Below are 17,020 nucleotides of genomic sequence, written 5' to 3' on the forward strand. Positions count from 1 at the left end.
TTTTTTCTGGAATATTAAATTGTTATTTAACTAAGTTTGACTTCTGCTGTACTAAACTAACACTTGTAGCCTAGAAGAGACTGACGTGCAACTGTGTATAAATCCATGCCTAATTGTACGTTTGAGAAACCCTACCATATGAGATTGTAATTGCATTGTGTGTGGGGGCGTTTGTCATACGTTGGCCTAAAGCGCGCAGCTGACCCAAAGTACGAAAACGCCAGTGCGAGTAGCTCGACAGCAGAGTAGCTAACAGTATCATTCGGAACGACTGTTAGTGGTTTTGCTTCACTACAGTGTAAGATTGCAACTGTGTGTGTGTGTGCGTGGCGTTCCCGTATTCGGCCTAAAGCGCAAAGCTGACCCAAATACGAAAACGCGGATTGCGTGCTGAGCACCCGACAGCCGAGTGGACGTGTCTAGCAAACCACTAGTGGTGGCAGTAAGGAGCTTTTGAGGGGTCACAGCCTTGTTTGTAGCTCAAATAAGGCTGCTCCCCGCTTGATCTGCTTCAAACCCGCAGTCGGGAACCGTATACGCAGGCGTGCCGCGGGCCAGTTCCTGACACTCTCCTCTCCCGGTGCCCTCGGTGCTGCGCTGGCTCCCTCGTTCGCGTCCACCGCCGCAGGGACTTCGGAGGTCTTCGGGAGCACTTGGGCTTCAGAAGACGGGCCGCTCTATACTACGCACACGCGAGTGCGTCATAGAGGGCGCTCGCGCATGCGTAGTATGGAGTGGCCCGTCTTCGGGAGCCCGAGTGCTCCCGAAGGCTTCCAAAAGCTCCCTTCGGCTGCGGAAGTGGCAGTATTTGACTGGTTGAATACTGCTACGGGGGATCCTGCGCAGGACCGGGTGCCGGGAGAGGAGAGGGAAGGCTCATTACGACCGAGCCCTCCCTCTCCTTAGGTGAGTATCTGACTTTTTGATTTTTTTAAGGGGTAAACATTCACTTTAACAAAATACAATTTTTACCCTGTAAAAACCTTTTGGGGGTATTATGCCTGGTGCACACCATGCAATTTCCCATCAGAGTGATGGTCAAATTGATTTTTTCCGACAGGTCTCATCTGATTTTCCAACCACTTCTCATCAACATCGATCAGAAAAACAATCTCTAAATTAAGCATAGTTAAAGCATTAGATCGTCAGTGATTATTATGTACTCCTCTTCATCATTTGTTTAGTTAGCTCTTCGTCACCATTTTGCACGCCAGATGTCAGTCACTGCTTCTTTCAGCTGTTGCACAGGTGTGTTCATAGCGTCACTTATGCTGTCTATCCGTCTTAGCCTCTGCCGTTCCCTTCTCATTTCCCCTCATTTTTCCCAAGTCTTAAAGCAAATCTGTAGTGAAATTAAGAAAAAAAAAAGTCAAGTAACCATGTAGAGCATACATGTCAAACTCCGGCCCGCGGGCCAAATCTGGCCCTCAGAGCCCTCAAATTTGGCCTCAAGGGTTTCCCCACTTTGCATTATGTTTGGCCCACTCTAGACCACCAGGGAAACTATATTGGAGGTGAAGCCCTAAAACACTAGGGAAGCCATATTGGGAAGATGGGCGAAATAACTAAACACTAGGGAACTGTATAGGGGAGGGGCCTCTAGACACCAGGGAACTGTATAGAGGAGGAAGGACCATTAGACACCAGGGAACTGTATAGGGGAGGGAGGACCACTAGACACCAGGGAACTGTATAGGGGAATGCCGGGCCGAGGCAGAGGCGAAAGAGGCTCTAGCCTCAGGGCGCAGTGTAGGAGGGGGTGCCCAACTCACTCGGCTATCATTCCCCTATTGTGTTTGAAGCACAGATAAATAAGAAAAGAGGATACATGGCAGTGACTGAAAGCCAGATAACTAGAGATTAAGGTTTTGCGGGGTTGGGGGCCCAGGGGCTCCTCTTAGTCTAAAAGCAATCAGTGTGTGATGGCTGGGGTGGGAGGGATGGAGAGGCGCACTTTAGTGTGTCAGCCTTGGGTGCTGGAGGACCTTGTTCCGGCTCTGGGGGAAGGTGGAGACTACTAAACACCAGGGAACTGTATAGGAGCCGAAGAGGGCCATTAGGCCCCTGGGAACTTTATAAGGGAGGAAGGTGGCCACTAGACATTGAGGATGGCCCGCAACTAGGTCCCAGTGTACAATTTTGGCCCATGTAGTTTTTGAGTTTGACACCCCTGATGTAGAGGGAAGGCTTTGGATCTAATAGAACCTTCCCGATCCTCTCACGTTCCCCTCATTACAGTGATGTCCCCGGCTGCCTCTGGGAGCCCTCGGAAGGCTTTCAGAAGCACTTGTGTCTTACAAGTTATTCAGAAGATGGGTGGCTCTGTACTGGGCATGCACGAGTGCGCGCTGATGTATGGGCAGCACGGAACTCTTCGGCAGCACTCAGGGATACTCAAGGATTTTACCACACTGAAAACTAAAAAAAAAAAAAAAAAAAAAAAACAACTAGTGAGGTAAATTACTGACTTGTGTAGTAAATACCTCAGGAAATGGCAATTCACAAAGATGAAAGCTTTCGGCAAATCAAATGAAAGTATTCAGTATTTATCTCCAGCTCTGACCAACAGGTAACTCACAATATCCATGTGGTAAAAGTTGACAGATGAAGCTTCTCACCCCATTTGATCCGATGCACTGGCATGTAACTGTACTATGCCATTTAATATACTGTACACTTTTGACGTATAGTGATTACACTACTTTGTATTTTGTACTTTTGTCTGAAACAAAGAAGGGTACCTGTGGATAAGAAGAGATTGCAGGGGTTTCACTGTTACAGTTTTTTCTTATGTATGTGTGTAAGAAGAAACAATAAAAAAAACTATTTTACACAAATTATTTTACCAAACTGCCCTTAGGCCATTCATTGAGTTGCAGAATACTTCTTCATGTCAACTTACAGCCCCTACAATTCTATGGGCCTGTTCACAGTAGTGCGTTGTAACTCATCACATTATTCTCACTCGCTGCATGCAGGTTTTGTAGTAAAGTCTATGTCCGGTCTCCATTGCAGCTCACTCTCATAATAACATGTGCGTTATGCAACTGACCACTGTGAACCTAGCCTTGGTGAATTGAGGCCTTACTGTATAACTTGCGTACACCATTTGCGTGTAATGCTCATTATGCAACTGTAATAGCTTGATGTAAATTTTACGTGTGCTATAAGTGCAATGCAAAGTCTAATGAATGCATCCCAAGATAATGAATATTTATTTATTTATTGTATTTATAAAGCGCCAACATATTACGCAGCAATGACATAAGAAAGATCTGCATGTGACGAGGATTTTTTTGGTATTCAACGTTTATTAAACATCATAAAAATTGGTACAAACACCACCTAAGGTGGAAAAAGAAGAATTCTAAATACACCTCAAATATCGTATGAGATTTCCAAAATCATGAATGTAGTAATAAATATCAAGAGTATTAAAATAGTAAAATCAGTTCACATACATCAATTATATATAGCTTGTATTATGCTGTGCATTCAAGCGCGATAGAAAGTCAGAAAGTATCATGTAGCATAATTAGGCCAATCTAATTCTAAGGAATCTAAACCAAGTGCCCATAAGAATAGAAAAAGAGGGGGGAGAGAGCAGAAGCTAGAGTAGAAGTATCTAAAAATGTATGCTCCTCAAAAATACACCCGTGTAGTCATTATAAAGTCCCTTTCCAGCTGTGTTCTAGCCTCGCCCCTTCTGTGCATTCCCTCAACATTAAATAACAGGTTAGAAACGATTTAAAAAATTGGGGGGGGGGGGGGTGTAAATTCCATGATGAGCCGCAGTCACCTGACTTATTCTACTGCTGGTCGCCACATCGTTCTTCATCTGATACTTGTTCACACCTACACGTTTCTTGTTTGCATTTTATCTGCGTGTATCAAACATTTTGCATGGATTACACATCTTTTCAGAATTTAAAGAGTAACTCCAGTGAAAATAATGTAATGAAAAAAGTACTTAATTTTTACAATAATTATCTATAAATGATTTACCGGTAATCAGTGTTTGCCAATTGTAAAATCTTTCCTCTCCCTGATTTACATTCTGACATTTACCACATGGTGACATTTTTACTGCTGGCACCTAATGTTTGTGGAAAGAGATTATGCATTTTTGGCAGTTAGAAACAGCTGTTATTTCCCACAGTGCAATGAGGTTCACAGACAGGAAACTGTCAGGACCATGGTCATGACATCACACTGTGGGAGGGATTCCACCACAATATCAGCCTTACAGAGCCCCCTGACAATCTGTTTGAAAAAAGGAAAAGATTTCTCATGGGAAAGGGGGTTTCATCTACTGAATGGGATGAAGTTCAATTCTTGGTTATGGTTCCTCTCTAAAGAGCACCTCCAGAGAAAATATGAAAACCCAGCAGCCTGCAAGTAAAAGAAAGTTATATTTACCCGAGAAGCCTTGTCCAGCGATGCCCCCCGAAGTCCTTGCATCACCCTACTTCTGGCGCCTATCCCTGCCTCCTCTCTCTCCCCGGAGAAAAACACCAAGCTATCTACTGTAGTAAATAGCTTGGCGTTGTTCTTTGCAGAGAGAGAGGAGGCAGGGACAGGGGCCGGAAGTCAGGTGATGCAGGGACTTCGGGGGCAAGGCTTCTCAGGTAAATATAATTGTTTACGAACAATTATTTGTATGAACGTTTAGAAATGATCGTTTGGTACCACTAATGGACATAAGCCACTTAACCAATCCGATCAGATGAATGAAAACGATCAGATTTTTGGATTAATCACGTCAATCTGATCGAATTTGTTTGTTATCCATTAGTGCTCCCAAACGATCGTGTCCGATCGTTTTTATGAAGAATTGTTTGTAAACGATCGTTTGGCAAACTGTATCGTTAGTGGCCACATTTAAAGGAGTTCTGTAACCAAAAATGGAAAAAGAGTTTAACTTAGCTGTGGCTTCGACCAGCCCCCCGCAGACATCCTGTGCCTGTGCCTGGACAAAACGATCCTCCGGTCCCCCACTGCAGCTCACTTCCGGTATTTGCAACTTTAATGATGCAAGACACTGCGCTTGCACGACCCTGGCCATGCGTGTCCTCGCTCCCGCTGACATTGTCGGGAGCTTCCTGCTTCCTTTTTTTTTTTTAAGTTACAGTACTACTTTTAAGGAATACTATCGATTCACATATTTTTTTCAATTGACACAGGAATTGTTTGGGAAGTGCTGCTAAGTACTGGTGTATACATTTTAGTAGCAACTTCTTTGTTTACTGTTAGCAAAATACTTTCAAGCTTTACTGACGACAAAACTGACGGCTGACTGAGCCATGAGGAGAGGGGATATTCCCCTCACACTTGATCAGTTAACTCTATGTGTAGCTCTGTGTGTGACAGAGAGAGAGAGAGCTCCCAACAGCTGCAGATCCTGTGTCCTGTGTTTCTGACTGACCTGTCTGAAGAGAGCAGAAGAAATGTAACTAATTCTCACAGCTTTTCATACTGTTTTTGCTTTCAGAGATTGATATTTGCTTTCTGTAGTCTGATATGCAACTCTGGCTGTGCATTGAAGCAGACACCCCTTCTGCAATTGATTTGTCCCAATATAGCTAAATTCTACCCTCAATAAATTACAGTTTTTACCTCTGATATTTAACATGAAAAGTAGGAAAATGTTTACACAGCTACTTAGACATTATTTGTACATTGTCATTTTAGAACACTTGGGTATCGATAGTATTCCTTTAAGCAGCTTCATCGGCATGGAGGCCCAAATGAATTTGAGAATACATGGTGGAGGGCCAAATACAATACATTTGCAGTACCCATAGTGGTATAAAATGTACAGAACAAATTGGACAGCTAAAACAAGTGGATTTTATCACCATAATAAACTTTTTTGACCCCCTTATAGAGCTATGACAAGGATTAGATTGTAATCACCTCTAAATGACAGTTACTGACATGATGGCAGGGATTCGATTGTAAACTCCTCTGAGAACAGTGACATGATGGAACACATTAAATCATAGGAAGCAATTCCTCCCCGAAACAAAATGCATAATAAGGCAATGTTTCCCCCCATAAAATGCATAAGGCAATGTTTCTCCCCATAAAATGCATAAGGCAATGTTTCTCCCCATAAAATGCATAAGGCAATGTTTCTCCCCATAAAATGCATAAGGCAATGTTTCCCCCCATAAAATGCATAAGGCAATGTTTCACCCCATAAAATGCATAAGGCAATGTTTCTCCCCATAAAATGCATAAGGCAATGTTTCCCCCCATAAAATGCATAAGGCAATGTTCCTCCCCATAAAATGCATAAGGCAATGTTTCACCCCATAAAATGCATAAGGCAATGTTTCTCCCCATAAAATGCATAATAAGGCAATGTTTCCCCCCATAAAATGCATAAGGCAATGTTTCCCCCCATAAAATGCATAAGGCAGTGTTTCTCCCCATAAAATGCATAAGGCAATGTTTCACCCCATAAAATGCATAAGGCAATGTTTCTCCCCATAAAATGCATAATAAGGCAATGTTTCCCCCCATAAAATGCATAAGGCAATGTTTCCCCCCATAAAATGCATAAGGCAGTATTTCTCCCCATAAAATGCATAAGGCAATGTTTCACCCCATAAAATGCATAAGGCAATGTTTCACCCCATAAAATGCATAGTTAAGCAGTGTTCCCACTCTAATGCTGGGAATACACGATGAGATTTTTCAGTCGATTTACTGTCTGATCAATTTTCCGATCGATTATCTTATCAATTTCCATTCACGTCTATGAGAAATCGATCAGAAAATCGATGCAAAATAAGATCGGACCTGTCAGAAATGATCTGTCGGACCATCGATCTGCTGAAAAAACGTATGGTGTATTCCCAGCATAAAACACACATACTAGGCAACATTTGCCTCCATTAAATACATACAAGTAAGGTGGCCATACACTTATAGATTTGCAGCAGATTCGACCATCAGATAGATTTCTGTCAGATGCCTGTCAAGTCGAATCTGACAGGAATCTATCTGATGTGTGCCACACAATAGGAACAGATTTCCAATAGATTTCAAAATGAAATCTATTGAAAATCGATCTAAATGCATTATTGCACCATTAGATCCAATACAACTCTATGGGCCATCCATCTGCTGCCTGCAGCAGATTGACCTAGATTTTCCACCATGTCAGATAGATCAAATAGATTGAAATCGGCTGCAAATCAATCGATTTGCTGATTTGAAAGAATCAATTTCTATAGAATCGATCGATGGCTGAAATCGTGTATGGGCCCCTTTAGACAGCGTTTACTCTTTAGCCTGTATGGACAGTTTGTCTTCCCAAATGCATCCTGTCCTTTTTTCTTATGTTTGAAGTTCTTTCCTGATTGTTTTGAATTCAGGGAGTGGCTAGGAGGCTGAACTATTCAAATGCAAATTAAGTGCAAACTGCTATGTTCACATGCCCTACTTATTTGGACATTATCTTAATCTTTTTTTTCTACCCATTTTTTTTCACAGAAGGGCCGTTATGTCCACACTGTAACATGAAAGGCTCTGTTCCGTTTAAATGCACATCATGTGACTTTTATTGTTGTAAAGCATGCTGGAAAAAAATTCTTAAGGTATGTCAACATTTTGCTATGTATTACGTGCGGTTTGGGGGGTAAAAGAAATGACAGGTGTGGTAAAAAAAAAACATAAATAGTAAACCAGTGTAATTCATGAGTAAGGCCTATTCATTCTTTTATATTTGGGGTACAGTTGTTTTCTGAAGGTCTTTACAGTGCATAATGAACCGTTCACGTCACTACCTGTTCCTCAGAGGGGCTCGAACAGTAATGGCTTTCCGCAGTCCCGAGCCAATCCCTACTCGGCATGGCCGCAGACTTGGCTGTCATGTAACAGCCGGGCTTCCTCCTATGGGTAAGGAGCCAGTTTCATAAGCTCCTTACCAGGTAATCATTGTGATCCAATTGCATTGATCATGGATGGCAAAATGAAAAAAAAAAAAGGCTCTGATCCTTAAAGGGGCAAGTTACAAGTTACAAGCTCGGGTACTAAAACAGATGCCTAAAGAGAGGAAAGCCTTTAGATACCAATGAGGCTTCCCTTGCTGTACCCCCCCCCCCCCCCCCGTTGCTGAGTGTGGACCCACACAAGATTGCCGACAAGGGCTTGACAGCAATCACAGACATACAAGTTGCTACGCAGCTGAATTCTCTGCAGGGGATCACTGTACACCTGGTGGGTCTGATAGCCGGCTCTAGGGCCCCAGGGGTCTAATCTACTTGGGGGGAAGGGGGGTCTCAGCGCCACCATGTCATTGTCGCCCAGCACTCCTTAAAGCGGGCCTGAACTCAGAACTTCCTCTCTGCTCTAAAAGATAAGCAACAGTATAGTAACCTTTACAGAAAATGTTTGTTGCAGCCCACAGAACTCCTTCTATAAATCTGCAATGTGTCTACTTCCTGCTTTCATGGAAGCAGACAAAGGGTTAACATCCTGTGTTTACAAAATGGTTGAGGCTGCCGAGATTTCTGTGTTGACACAGTTGAGAGATAAAATTACAATTCTAATTACTTGCAGCTGAGGGGGAATTAGACAGGCTATTCCCTCTAAACACAAACCGGGTGGATTAATCTGTGTTTTTCTTGAGTCCTGTGCATGAGTTCAGGTCCACTTTAAAGCTGATTGAAATCTACGCCCTGTTTTGGTGGTTATCTGGCTGGCAGGGCGTAGATTTAAATCAGCCGCCGCTGCGCGCATCCACCGCTTCCGTCGCTCCCACCGATCTCGCCGCTGAATTCCAACGTCTCTCGCCACAGCTCACTTGCTTGCCTGTCTCTATGACGGCAGAGCCCTGTGAGCTGGTCAGAAGACGATTTCATTGGCTCCTGGCCCTGTCTATCAATGTAAGCCGCTCCCATTGGCTTACATTGATAGGCAGGGTCAGGAGCCAATGAAAGCGGCTCCTGACCAGCTCACAGGAACTCTGCCGTCAGAGACGGCAGAGTGGGTGGCCCGGTGACGGCGGGTATGTGCGGCGATTCGTTGTTATCCATCAGGATTCCGCCATTTCTGTACCAGCGGTTCCTGGTCCATCTGGGGGCAGAGACCGGTGGTACTTAAAGTGGATCCGAGATGAACTTTTACTCATTGCATAATTGTGTTCCTTACATATAGTTTATAGGGCATTCCTCAAGCCAAATACTTGTTTTGTTTTAGTACCCTAATTTCCTATAAACTAAATAAGCCACACCCACAGCTTCTCCAGAGTGCCTTGGCGCTTGCAAGGGATTGTGGGATTTCAGTCTGGGCAGGTGAAAAAGGTGTTACTAGCTATAGATTTCAGAGGCAGAGTTTTCACAATCTGAGAGCTGCAGTGCAGATACAGATCAGTTGCCTGTGTAATGGAGGAGATAAGAGTGGAGTTTTCACAGAATATGCAGATTAGCATGCCTAGATACAGATAAGCTTGCCTGTGTGTGTGATTGTGTAATAGTGACAAGCAGAAAACATGTCTGCTCCCATTGTATCACAGGAAAAAATATTAATATACTGTTGAAGCTGTTTGAAGATAGATTTGCTGTGTAAACTACCTAAACTTTAGATAAGATATATAGACAAGTCACTTGTTATATTTAGTTTTTCATCTCGGATCCGCTTTAGGGCTGGTTCACACGGGCGTCTGCTGAGCTTTTGCTTGGCATTGCGTTCAAACGCCAGCGTTTAAACGCCAGCGTTTAAAAGCTAGCTTTTGAAAGCTTTTGAAAGCGTTCAAGGCTAGCAGTTCTGGTCTCTGCTATTGTTTCCTTGCGTTTACTGCCTCTGAAAGCAGCATGTTGCTTTTGAGACTAGACGCAACGCTGGGATCTACTGCCAGGCTTTCATGAAAGCCTGCAAAAGCCAGCTCTAAACGCTCCCATTCACTTGCATGGGATGGCAGTAGATCCCAAAAAACGCTGCGTCTGAAATGCTGCGTTAAACGCCACAAAAACGCCCGTCTGAACCAGCCCTTAAGTGATAAAGTAAACCAGAAGTGAGACAAATTTTAAATGTTAAGCATACTTGTATAATCCGTACGGTCCCAGACACTGCATGGCCTCTTATCGTGCCTGGCCTCCCCTCTGTACTGTAGTCCCCATTGTCCACTCCAGTGGGAGCTCAATAGTGCATGTTCTGCCCACACTGCATGCCCTGTTTGTATGTGCTCCTGTGCAGCTATGCGCAGCAGCCCCCAGCGAGGAGTGTCCTGTGAGTCCATGGCTCTGAATGTTTCTGAACATGTTGGGGGGAAGGAAGGGAGGTGTCTGTACCAGAGGGAGTAAACATAAAAAGTTGGGGAACCCTCACAGCTTTGAGGTACTTGTCTTTGTGGCTGTAGGGACTGCTCCCCATTAGCTGCACCTCTTCATAACTCTATGTACTCACATTTCTGTTGTTTGCACCAGCGACTGCTCTCTGTGTGCCACTAACCCTATGGTATCCCATGTTTTGTTCCAGGAAAATGCACTATGCCCAGCCTGCCAGTCTAGCGTTCATATGAGAGCCCTGGGTCAACTGTACTTCTTGACGCCATGTGACCGGGATGATATTGGTGATGAGTGAATAGCTTCTAATGGATTGTGACGGCGCTGGTCACAGTAGCCAATCACATTCTGCCGTTTCTCTAGTGTTATTGGCTGCAACGATCCACGGGGCTTTTCTTTTGTTAACCTGTAAGCCCAAGTGATGCTGCTGAAGATGGCTATGGCCTTTCTACCATTAACTCCTTGATGTGACCTCACTTCCTCTTCTGCAAAGAGGGCGTATTCACTGAGATTCAGTGGCTTCTTTTATCCTTTGCACAGGGTGTTGGCACAGAATATTCCATGAGGATGTTAACACTGTTGTCTGTTGTTTTTATGTTTTAAGTGGTATTAAACTCTAAAAAAAAATTAAAATCTAAAGAAACACCCCGTATTGTTTATTAAAGTAATATCTATAAAGCCCTACCTTACAATCATTTTTTTTGATTAAGTCTAAAAAAAGACTTATCGGGTTATTTCTTTTACTCTTAACTAAAGCCTAATATACACGCCTGACTTCAGTTGGCTAAGGAAGCTGACAACGATCACCTCAGCTGACAATCAGGTGTGTCTACAGCAGCCGGCGACCCCCAACCCGCAAGTGATCTACTCAGCCTCAGCGACGTCAAATTCCCCGCCTGGCCAATCCCATTGTTCGCACCGCTCCCCTGCCGGCCCCGTGACATCACGCATGTGTCACTTGTCGTCCAAACCGCCTGCCATCATTTGGAAGCCTGGTTGTTTCCCAGCGTAAACGCGCCCAACTGTCCAACAGACCAAGTTTAGTTTAGTTTTTTCAGATTTTTCATTTTTTAGAGTTCAGTACCACTTTCAATCCTAGACAGAGCAGGATCCTCTGAACCTGCAGGTATGGTTCTAGATGTCACGTCATGTCTACGTGTTTGTTTTAGTGTCATTGATCAAACAAATGGTATGCTGCTTTTATCTGTGTGTAGAACAATGGGTCTCTTATTTCCACACGCCAACAGGAAGGTCTTTCAGAGATAACCAGCTGGAAAGCGCAGGCAGTACCCAGTCATCGCTCTTTTAAAAGCTATTTTTCCAAGTTCCGTGGAAGCCTGTACACTTGTAGTCACACTACTCCACGCTAGCTTTAATATGTTATGCAATCGGGAGGCCAATTGGCCCACAGTATTGAGTAATGTTTGGGCACCCCAATTCAATAAATTAGATAATGTTAAAGCATCCAAAGATAAGTTCAGCAACACTTTAAAGCGGACCTGAACACAGAACTTCCTATCTGCTGCAAAAGATACGCAACAGCATAATATAACCTTTAAAGAAAAACATTTCTTTGTTACAGCTGACACAATTCCTGCAATAAATCTGCAGTGTGTCTACTTGTGTCTACAGTGTGTGACATATTGTTAACATCCTGTGCTTTCTAATGAGCTTATCTGCCATGTCAGTCAGTTGACACAGCTGAGAAATCAAATTACAGTTGAGATCAATCACAGATGAGGGGGCATTGGACAGGCTAAACTCTCTGAATACATACAGGGTACATTTCTGCAGGTTTTCCTTCTGTCCTGTGCAGGGGTTCAGGTCCACTTTAAGATGGCTGTGTGATAGGGAAAGCACAAGGCAAGGCACAGAGAGGAGTGTGACATCATGCAGCTGCCCCTTGTGACAACCAGCTGGATCCCGACACTCATCTTTTTTTTCTTCTTAGTTTCGGTTTCTGTGAGTTATGTGGAATCTGACAGAGATGACAACATTTTCAGTTGCTATTCATTTATTTTATCCATATCTCATCTTTTGCAAGTGAACCTGAAAGAGGAACTTTACTGGAAGATAGAAGTAGGGGGGAAAAAAATAAATCCAGACATTTCAAAGTGAGAAAAAAAAAAGATGAAGAAATGGTTGATACTCGCCGTGTAATTCCGATATCTAGTTGGTTAGCATCTTAACTGCTGGTAAATTGCTGGCGCAAACTGCCCTTATCTATAAACACACCCACTAACAATGTGATAGGCTAAAACAGGGGTAGTAAACCTATGGCTCGGAAGCCAGATGTGGCTGTTTTGATGGCTACATCTGGCTCACAAACAAATCAGTAGCTAATTGTACAAGCTGTTAGTCGGTATTTCTCCTCTCTTGCTCTCGGGAAAATTGCTGATTGCTGAAACCCAAGAGAAGCTGAAGACGTGTCTGACACTTCCGCTGCCCGGAGGATCAACTGTGTACACATCACCATGGCAACAGGGACGTGAGCCCACTGCTGGACATGCACACTGTGCCATTTCGAAAAATATTGTATGGCTCCCACAGAATTACATTTTCTCAGCCAAAAAGGTTCCTGACCCTTGCGCACAAAGATGGTTTTTGTTTTTCAAAAAAAAAATATATGTGCAGAGAGCGATACTGCTTGTCAGTTTGCAATAGCCGTTATTTCCCACAATGTAACGTGGTTCACAGTATGAATATATCAACCACACAGATGTCCCTGGTGATCTATTCAAGAAAAGGTAAAGATTTCTCATGGGAACGGGGGTCTTGGGGCTTCTACCAGCCCCCTGCAGCTGTCCGGTGCCCACGCAGTCTCACTCCGTTGCTCCTGTACCCCGCTGGCAGCCACTTCCGTTTTCGGAGACAGGCCTGGGAACGCGAGTGATTCTTTGCATTACTGGCCGCAATAGCAGTATAGAGGGCGCTATTGCGGCCAGGAATGCAAAGAATCACTCATGTTCCCAGGCCTGTCGGCGAAACCGGAAGTGGCTGCCGACAGGGCCAGGAGGATCCGAGTGAGACTACGTGGGCACCGGACAGCTGCAGGGGGCTGGTAGAAGCCCCAGGTGAGTAAAACTCACCACAACCTTATTTTGTTTTTAGGGGTTGAATATATTGGACTGCAGATAAAACTGTCCCACTGGAATTTATGGCTGCTATTTATGTTTATTGGTACGGATTAATGGTGATACATTTCCTCCCTGGTGTCTGAGGTATTTGTCACGGTCACGCGCACGTTTTATGACCTCTTATTAGGTCTTCCAGATTTATCATTGTTCGTAAAGGAGACTAGGTCAATACTTGGACATTGTTCATTCTGGATGCAAACTTTCCAGAGAAACTCCATTTGGAAAATATGAAGTCACAGAACTGGCAGCCGAATTACATCTAAGGCCCAGTTCACATTAGAGTTAAAAAACGGTCCGTTCCTGGATCGGAAGGGAATGGATCCAATGTTAACCTATGGATCCATTCGCATCCGTCCGCTCAAACGGATCCGTTTGCCACTGCAACGCAAGTGTGAACCGGGCTTTCACGATCCAGAACGTAGTGGTGAGGATGCAGAGGGTCTCTACCATCTCACACTAGAGTGAGAAGGCGACCTGGTATCAGGGGAGAGGTGCCAGCTCATACATTGTAGCTCCTCCCCATTGCACGGCTGAGTGTTGTGCCAGAGGGGACTTTGACCCACATAGAATGACGCTGTGCCGGACTAGATCAGCAATGGTGCCCCTAGTGACGAGCCCAAATGCACCCATGTGATATTTACATTTTGTGTCGGAAGGGGACGTTGCTGCACCGGATTTTATCCGGCAACATCACCCCTTAGTTTTTTTTGGTCGGATTACTTTGGCCCTGTGCTGGAAAAGACTAATGTCGGACATTTGAGGGCTGGTGCACACCAGGCGTTTTTGGTAGCGTTTTCAAAACCGCTGCCGCTTGTGAAAACGCTTGGCTAATGTGTCTCTATGGGATGGTGCACACAAGCGGTTTGAGGTTTTTAGCAAACCACAAACATGGCTCCTGCAGCAGATACGTTTCTGCCTCAATGTAAAGTATAGGAAAGTGGAAAACTGCTCTGAAAAACGCTAGATCAGGGCGGTTTTCCAGGCGTTTTTGTTACAAAATCTGTTCAGTAACAGCTTTACTGTAACAATATATGTAATCTACTACACAAAATCACTCCCAAAAACCCTAGGCATGTTTAGAAATCCTCTCTAAACATGCCTAGAATGGCTCTGAAATCTGCTTCAAAAACCTCTAGCGTTTTGCAAATCTGCTGGAGGTTTTTGGTGTGCACTGGGCCTCACATAGGGTTGGGACGGGTTAAGGGATATGGGTCCTTATACTTTTACTGGTACATCAACCCAAAAAAAATTCCCCTGCCAGACCTTTTTTTAAAAAAAAATATTTTTCTAGTTCTAATATCACGCCTGAATGTGCCTTTATCGATTCTGGAACAGTCTACCGCAGATAATCACTTTTTGACCCACAGTGAAAATAGCGATGACTGATTTGTTTTCCTGGACAATACAGATGTCACCAGAGGCATGGAATGGTTTTATTGATTTTGTATTATGTCAGTGTTTATGCAAAGATGTAATAAATTATTTCATACAAAGTTGTGTCATTCCTTTAGAAGGAGCCTGGCCGAGAAGCTGTGTGATTTTACGCAAGCATGATACCGCAGTCTTGTATGAGCGGCAGAGTTGACATGACAGTTGCTCAGAAGTCAAATGAACTCCATAAGAAATCCAATAAAGTTTCAGCTTTTGAATGAATCAGGAATTCCCTTGCTTAGTTTCCCATGCTGCTGCCGTAATGAACCATTCTAGAATGGAGAGCGATGTAGACTCAGAACCGATACGGAAACAGGACGGGGATGGTACGTTTTATCCTGGCACTGCTAATTTCACCTCGAGAATCTGATCAGCAAAGATAAGATGCCACCACTAATACTTTCTGCCATTTCAGGTTAGTAAATTATTCCTTTCAGGACCCCTCCCTGTGGCTTACCGAACCTTAGGAACTGCAGTGAAAATAACATAATGAATAAAATGACTTATCTTTTACTATATCATTTATAGATTATTTAGTCAGTGTTTGCTCGTTGTAAAATCTTTCCTCTCCCTGATTTACATTCTGAATTTTATCACTGGTGGTGACATCTTTAGTTCTGCCAGTTGATTTGTACGGAATGTTCGTTACTGAGAGTTCTATGCAGAGGGAGATACTGCTTGCTTGGCAGTTGGAAAAAGATGTTATTTCCCACAATGCAACGAGGGTCACAGACCGCAAACTGTCAGGGCCATGGTCATGACATCACACTGTGGGAGGGGTTTCAATACAATACCAGCCATACAGACCTCCCCCCTCCCTGATGATCTATTCGAGAAAAGGTAAAGATTTCTCATGGGAAAGGGATAGTGGCTACTGATTGGGATGAAGTTCAATCCTGGTATAAAGTTCCTCTTTAAAGCACACCTGAAGTCAGAGGTATATGGAGGCTGACATTTATTTCATTTTAAACAATGCAGATTGCCTGGTTTCAGTTTACCTGCCTTCTACATACCTTTTAATAAGGTTTATCTATTAAGATTGTATCATTAGTGAACACCTTAAGCCATAGTCCAGGAACAAGCATGCAGATAAGATGCTTGCTTGTTTGCAGCCAGTCTGCAGCCAAATAGATCAGCAAGACAGCCAGGTAACAGGTATTGTTTAAAAATAATTAAATATGGCAGCCTCCATATACCTCTCACTTCAGGTGTCTTAAAGGAGTCATCAGGAGATATTTAAAAAAATGAGTGCTACTTACCGGGGGCTTCCTCCAGCTCCAAGCTCCCAGGACGTCCCTCACCGCAGCTCTGCCTTCAGCCGTTCGCCGCAGGTCCGTCCCGGTCCCCGGCGATGACGTCAGAGCGACCTCTAGGTACTGCGCCTGCGCGAGCGGCGCTGTCATTCACCGCCACGTGGGCCGGAGCGGGTCCCGGACGGACCTGCGGCGAACGGCTGAAGGCAGAGCTGCGGTGAGGGACGTCCTGGGAACTTGGAGCTGGAGGAAGCCCCCGGTAAGTACCACTCATTTTCTTAAATATCCCCTGATGACTCCTTTAAAGAGACTCTAAAGTCTCCTTAAAATCACATTTTTATTTTAAAAACCTCTTACCTATGTTTGCCCTAACTAAAACACTGCATCCCCGCGGCTGAAATCAAACTAAATCCCCCCAAACTCCGCCCTAACTAAAACGCCACATCCCCGCGGCTGAAATCTAACTAAATCCCCCCCAGCTTCCGTGAGAGGCAGAGCTTTCAGCTGCAGCTCTGCCTCTCCACGCGTCTATCAGCGCGTATCTCTGCCTCTCCCCCGCCCCTCTCAGTGAAGGAAGACTGAGAAGGGCGTTGGAGGCGGAGATACACGCTGATAGTGGCGTGGAGAGGCAGAGCTGCAGCTGAAAGCCCTGCCTCTCACTGAAGTTTGGGGGGATTTAGTTAGATTTCAGCCGCAGGGATGTGGCGTTTTAGTTAGGGCAAACATGCTTAAGAGATTTTTAAAATAAAAACGTGATTTTAAGGAGACTTCAGTGTCTCTTTAACATTAGCTCTTTCTATACCTTACATCATTTTTTACATGAAAGAGGCCCTGTAGTGACACATAGAATTTAGTAGATTTTTCAGGCTATCCACTTTTACAGTAATCATTCTGGTTTCACCAT

General features: G+C 44.1%; 1 protein-coding gene across 10 annotated transcripts in view; it reads left to right on the forward strand.

Moving 5' to 3' along the window:
* Positions 1–17,020, forward strand: part of RTEL1 (regulator of telomere elongation helicase 1) — a 441,366-nt gene that overhangs the window by 372,025 nt on the left and 52,321 nt on the right. For 7 of the 10 annotated variants that reach the window (XM_068262473.1, XM_068262475.1, XM_068262472.1 and 4 more), the window contains exons 35-36: positions 7,504–7,607; positions 10,489–13,098. In XM_068262473.1, the coding sequence (XP_068118574.1) occupies positions 7,504–7,607; positions 10,489–10,593 (209 nt within the window). In that variant the 3' untranslated portion in view covers positions 10,594–13,098. Of the gene's footprint in view, positions 1–7,503; positions 7,608–10,488; positions 13,099–14,943; positions 15,173–17,020 lie in introns of those variants that run through there. The other 3 variants (XR_011025113.1, XR_011025114.1, XM_068262471.1) reach the window with 3 other exon arrangements.

The sequence above is a fragment of the Hyperolius riggenbachi genome, chromosome 12 (assembly GCF_040937935.1).
Source record: "Hyperolius riggenbachi isolate aHypRig1 chromosome 12, aHypRig1.pri, whole genome shotgun sequence".
In the NCBI taxonomy this organism is placed as follows: domain Eukaryota; kingdom Metazoa; phylum Chordata; class Amphibia; order Anura; family Hyperoliidae; genus Hyperolius; species Hyperolius riggenbachi.